Source organism: Hyaena hyaena, unplaced genomic scaffold (assembly GCF_003009895.1).
Source record: "Hyaena hyaena isolate Hyena2069 unplaced genomic scaffold, ASM300989v1 scaffold_27, whole genome shotgun sequence".
NCBI classification, from domain to species: domain Eukaryota; kingdom Metazoa; phylum Chordata; class Mammalia; order Carnivora; family Hyaenidae; genus Hyaena; species Hyaena hyaena.
Genome location: NW_024080659.1, coordinates 1,041,654 through 1,047,653, shown reverse-complemented (window position 1 = coordinate 1,047,653; position 6,000 = coordinate 1,041,654). Strand labels below are relative to the sequence as shown.

Genomic DNA, 6,000 nt, shown 5'->3' with positions numbered 1-6,000 from the left:
CGAAGCAAGTCCCAGACGTCATACTATTTTGTCTGTAAATATTTCCACATTTACCTCTAAAGGACAAAGACTCGGGGTGCCTGGCTGGCTCAGTCGGTAGACATGCAGCTCTTGATCTCGGGATCATCAGTTCAAGCCCCATGTTGGGTGTAGAGCTTACATAAAATAAAATAAAATAAAATAAAATAAAATAAAATAAAATAAAATAAAATAAAAAGTAAAAAAAAGACAAAGACTTCTTTTGATCAAAATAACTATACACATATTGTCATCGTTGCTTAGTTTATTTGAATTGGGGTCCAAATAAGGCCCAGCCTTGGAATCAATCGATACTGGTGTGTCTCATCTAATCTCTGGGCTTATCCATCTCTCTTTGGGCGACTGCCTTTTATTTGCTGCAGAAGCCAGCTATGGATCCCACAGAGTCTCCACAGTCTGGACTTCCTGGCCGCACGCCTGAGGTGGCGTTTGGCATGTCCTTCTGTCTCCTGTATTTCCTGAAATTCGGCGGTTGGGTCCAGGAAGGACTGTTTCTCGGGTGAGAAGGGTCCAGAGAGGCAGTGCTGTGCTCTTCCGTCAGGAGGCGCCGGTGCCTGGCTCTCCCGTCTGTGGGCTGAGCGGCGCCTGCTGTGGCTCCGCTGTCCTGTGCCTGCCGTGGCCTGCCCCTGGCTTGTTGCAGGACCACACCGCTTGCCTGCGAGATGTTCCCTGGGCTGCAGGGGTGGGGTGGGCGTGGAGGCAGCTTCTCAAAGGCCGTACCTGTTCTCCCCAACATCGTGGGCTCCTTAGCTGGGCAAGCAGGATCCGTGCCTCGAAGGCCGTGCTGCGCACACGGGAGGACTCTGTGACCGGGACTCTGTCTCCCAGAAGCCAGAGGTGAGGACTTCTCTCCCAGCCCTTGGGCGGGGGGTGGGGGGGGGTGGTTTCACGGGTGAAGGTGAGAGAAGGGCACCGGGACAGCTGTGTTAAGGGAATGGGGGGGGGGGAGTGCACAGGCCCCATTTGGGCCCGGAGACGGGTGGAATGCCGTGGACTCAGGAGGAGCCTTGGGCGGGGCTGCCTGCTCTCTCCGGCTGCGGGCTGCACCCCTCCCTAAGGTACTGAGGCACCTGGAGACTTTGGAGTCTGAGCTCCCTGCTTTGGTGGGAGGAGTACACAAATCTGGGTGCTGTGGGATAAGAAGGGAGAGCTCTGCTGGGGTGGGTGTCATCAGGGAGGACCTCTCAGAGGGAGTGACATTTGACCTGTATCTTCAAGGACAGCCTTCCTCGGGACACGTCATCCATGCGCAGGGGGGACCCCAACAGAGAGGTGTTTAAATGCTTTGGTCTCCCCAAGGCGGTCAGCCTACAGCTGGTACTCAAGGTATGGGAATGGCCAAGGGGAGAGGGAACCGCCGTGGGAGTGGGTGACCGCCACAGAGGTGGGTGGGAACTAGTGAGTCAGGGCTCCTAACACCAGCTCCTGCGGGTTGCACTAGAGAATCCACTTTACGTGGACTATTTTATCACAACAACCTTATGAGATGGAAGTAATATTGGCATTTACCAGATAAGCAAACTGAGGCTCGGAGTAATCAGGGATTTACTCTAGTCACATAAGTGGTAGAGGCGTAATTCAAATCCACGTCTGGGTGCTTCTAAAGGTGATACTCCTAAGATAGAAAACGTAACTGACTGCAGTTCCTTAAACAAATTAGGGATCAGTTTTCACATAAAAGATGACTGGAGGTGGGGTCGAGGGCTGGGTTGGCAGTTCCACGAAATCATCAGAGCCCCAGCCTCCACCATCCTCGGTTTATGGCTTCCATCTCCAAAGTCACCTCAGGGTCCAAGATGGCTGTTGGAGCGCCAGCTGTCTCATCTGTTTTATAGGCAAGAAGAAGAAGAAGAGAGGAGAAGGGGCACAGACCTGCCTCCTAGTTTAATTGGCTCTTTAAAAGTGTCTCTAGTCATCTTACTCAAAGCCTTCCGGGTCAACGGCTACCACCACTCCGAAGGAGGCTGGGAAATGCAGTCTTGTAGCTGGGCACATCACTGTGCAAAGACCAGAACTCTGTGAGTGAGGAAGAGGAGGATGATGCTACAGGGCCTCTCTCCCCACCTCACCCCCCCCCCCCACCCCAGAGCAATTTTCCATGCCTTCCAGTCTCTCCAGAGCAATGTGTCCCTGGATGCATGTAATACAGACCCACTGATGGGAGTCACTTGAGGCTTTCAAACTCATTCAACTGTTCTCTTCTGGACTGTTTTGCTGGGGATGCAGATACAGAGAGGCACGTCCTGGGCTGTGTGCTTTGCCTGTGGTCTCCTACGGTGACCCACTGCCCTGTCTGATGTGTGTAGACCTGTTCTCTTGTTTCTGACGCCAGTGGCTCATGCTTATTGGTGTCAGGCTGATCGGCTGGTGGTTTTGAGTGTGTGCTGGTGTCGGAGAGACCTGGCTTCGACCCTTGACTCTACCCTTCCCCGCTTGCTTGATCCTGGGCAAATACGCATACTTGTTCCTGCGTTTCCATCCCCTCACCTGTGAAATGGGCATCATAATACTTGCGCATGTACATCGAGGGCTTATTTTGTGCCAGCCCTTCTGAATGTTCCATGCACACTGACATACTGAGTCTCGCCAGTGAGCCTATGAGATAGGGACGACCATCATTTCCATTTTATAGATGAGGAAACTGAGGCACAAGGAGTTTAAGTACGGCCGGGGAATGACCAGGCTGGGGAAGGAAGCTCATCTGACCAGAGCTCACATTCTGGACATTACGCTAGGCATTACCTCTGCGAGTCTCAGTTTTGCTATGTGTAGGGTAAAATGGGGGTGATAACAGTACTTCCTTGGGTTGACTTGAAGATCCAATAAGATGCTGATGTCTGTGACGGGCTTTATTTAGTGTCTGGTGCATAGTAGATACTTGGCACATGTTGGCTACTATCACCCTGTTCCCCAGTCTCCTGGCCGCCTCCCTCTGATGCCCATGTTAGGTTAGATGTCGCCTGCCTGGCTCTTTGTAGTTCTATTCCATTCCTTCCACTGGCTATTTTTATTTCTATTTCCTTGGAATTCTGGATTCTGTATGTGAGCCTCGCTGGTCATTTGCAGCTCACATGAGAAGACCAGGGCTTTGGGGACATGTGACAGCTTCCCAAATGGGAGTAACTGGGAATGCAGTGTTTATTCTGCAGAAACCAGTGACCCAGCTGCCTTCCCTGGGAGAGTGACCCATGGGCTCTTCTCCCATCTCCTGGGGACAGAGTCTAGCTTTGCCAGAGTAACTGGGATGTCTGTGCTGGGAGAGGCCATTTGGACAGGGCGTCGTGTCTATGCTGAAGAGGCTTACTGAGAATCAGCACCAGGGCGGGGCGGGGGCAGATGTGAGAGACCAGGGAAGGGAGTCACAAACCCTCCTGCCATTGTGTCTTCACAGAGCCTGGGGCCTGCAGAAGACCAGGCCTGGTGGCCCCGTGGTCCTAGAACAAGGGGACTTTCTGACAGCAGCCCCAGAAACAGGACTGGGGACTGAGGCAGACCCCGTCGGCCTACTTCCTAATACCTACTCTGTTTGTGCCAACAAAACATCGATTGGTTTTTTAATCAAAAAAGCCAGTCATGACCATTCTGTTACCAAATTTCCCAGCCGCTCATGCTGATCATGTGACCCAGTTCTGGCCGATCAGTCTTGAAGTGGGACGTCTGCTGGGGGCATTTCTGGGAAAGCTTTTGCTCACCTGATGAAAAAAGACAGGTGTAGTTAGCGTGGCCCTTGGCTTTTCCCCAACTTTGGACTTGTCTCGTACCCAGTGTGAGGCCTAGAGCCATGGCAGCGATCTGAGGCCAAAGCCTGAGGATGGAAGGTGAATTATATTAGGGAAGGTGGAGTCACAGTCCCCGATCCTAGCAGCTGCTTGCTTCTGGTTGTGTTATGTGAAAAACAGAACCCTCTACCTATTTGTTTAAGCCTCTATTGGTTGGGTTTTGTTTTTTGCAGGGGAATGTGTTCCTAAATGATACAGACACAATGGTAGAGAGGGTGGCTTGGGCCAATCAGGGACCCTGCATACTCAGAGACACTCATAACTGCTCCTCAGGACCGCTGTGTGCTAAGGCCTTTACTGGGCCTTGGTGACATCCGGCAAATCGGGCCCAGACCCTTCCCTCTAGAGGGTCACGGTCCATCCAAAAAGAGAACGTGAACTGTTCACTGGTACAGACTGTTATATGACACTCAGGTTCAAAGTCAGACGAAGCCTACTCGAAGGCCCACATGCCAAACTTGGCAAAAACCACAGAAGAGCAGAATTGCTCAGGATCCCAGGGGAGCTTAGGGCTTCGTCAGCCCTAAAAAATTGAAGGGTACCTTTGTCTTCCGCCTTTCACCTTTCCGCTGACCCAGTGTGGTTTTAGTTAAACAAGATTAGCTGCTCTAACTTGTAAACCCCGCGGTCTCAGGGCACATCACAATGAAGATTGATTTCTTGTTCACATGAGCTGGATGTGGGCTGGTGGGAGCCAGTGAGTACCTGGCGTCTGCTTCGTGCTGTCATTCAAGGGCCTGGGCCCTTGCCCCCTTGTGGCTCTGTCGTCTTCTAAGTAGGTCTCCAGGGTCCTCTCATTCAGCAGGGGGATGGGGAAGGAGAGATGAGGGCGGCACACAGGAGGGTCTTTGCACCAGGCCTGAGAGCGACGACATCACTTCCTCTCACATTCTACTGGCTGGAACTCGGTCATGTGGTCATAGCTTACAGCAAAACAGGCTGGGAAATGGAGTCTCGCTGTGTGCCCAGAGCTACCGAGGACACCTGTTGGCCCTCAGAGATGGTGGCCAGCAGGCTCCCTTCCTCGTCTCTCCAGGCCCCTGTCTATGGCTGTTTCTCCTCGCAGAGCCGCTGGCCAAGGCCCTCGGAGCACCTGGGCCTTCTCAACATAACCACCTGAGCACGGGCCATCCCCAGGAAGCCCGCCTGACACCTGGGGTGAGAATGGGGTTCCTCAACTTTGGCACTGTTCTGTTCTGGGCTAGATGACTTCCGGTGGTGGGGCTATCCTGTTGTAGGAAGTGAGCAGCACCCCTGGCCTCTACCCATCAGATGTCCATAGCACCTCCCAGCTGTGACAACCACGTATGTCTCAGCCATTGGCCAATGTCCCCGAGGGTGTGTATCTGCATTAGCAGATGCCAGAGCTTTAGAAGGCTGCCTTCTCCTTGTGGAGGGCTGAGGTGCAGGAGGGAGGCACACTTTGTGTCCTGATGTGTCAATGGCACAGACAGGCAGCAGAAAATAAAACCGAGATGGCAACTCAGTTACCAGAAAATCGTAGTTAAAATAACAACCAAAGGAGGTCAACGTTGTAATGGGGCCTCTGTAGGGCCAGGCGTGTTTCAAAGGCAGGACCATCAGGTCCTCTCCGCACGGGATCAGGGTGCTTTTCAAAGGAGGAGACATTTCAACCAGGTCAGAGGCTGGAGGAGTTTGCCCAAAGGCCTTCAGTGGGTCTGTAAAGGCAGCATGGTGCATTCTGGGCGTTGGAGGTGCTTTGATGTGACTGGAGCAGGAGTGGGTACCGGCGAGCTCTCTCTTCCAAGAGTCTGCCTTCAAGCTGGGTTTAGTCCCCTCCTCTCTGTCCCCATGGTCCCCGTACAGGCCCATCGTATACCACTGGTCACCCTGCAACGATCTGCTTCTTCTCAAAACCCTGTCTTTTGTCCTACTGTATCCCTGTGCTGTGCGCATAGTAGGTGCTCAGGCAATGGAATGAGTGAAGCAATCAGTCAGTAAATGAAAGAACTGATTCAGTCCAAGAAGATTGGGTTTTAGTCTCTGCAGTAAGGAGCCATTGCAGGGTTTTGAGCAGGGGAGTTACCTGCTGTTGGGTGGAGGCAGGGAGGCCAGCTGGGGTGACTGTCCAGGTGGGAGCTGATGAAGGCTGAGCGGAGCTCTTTCAGAGAAACAATTGTTGATGACTGATTAGTTGTGGCAGCGAGGGAGGGAGGGAATG

At 52.8% G+C, this 6,000-nt stretch overlaps 1 protein-coding gene across 1 annotated transcript in view; it reads left to right on the top strand.

Annotated features, from left to right (window-relative positions):
* Positions 1-696: 696 nt before the first annotated feature.
* Positions 697-6,000, top strand: part of PEMT (phosphatidylethanolamine N-methyltransferase) — a 100,057-nt gene continuing 94,753 nt past the window's right edge. The window contains exons 1-2 of the mRNA XM_039227254.1: positions 697-876; positions 1,258-1,365. Of these exons, the coding sequence (XP_039083185.1) occupies positions 1,285-1,365 (81 nt within the window). The 5' untranslated portion in view covers positions 697-876; positions 1,258-1,284. The remainder of the gene's footprint in view (positions 877-1,257; positions 1,366-6,000) is intronic.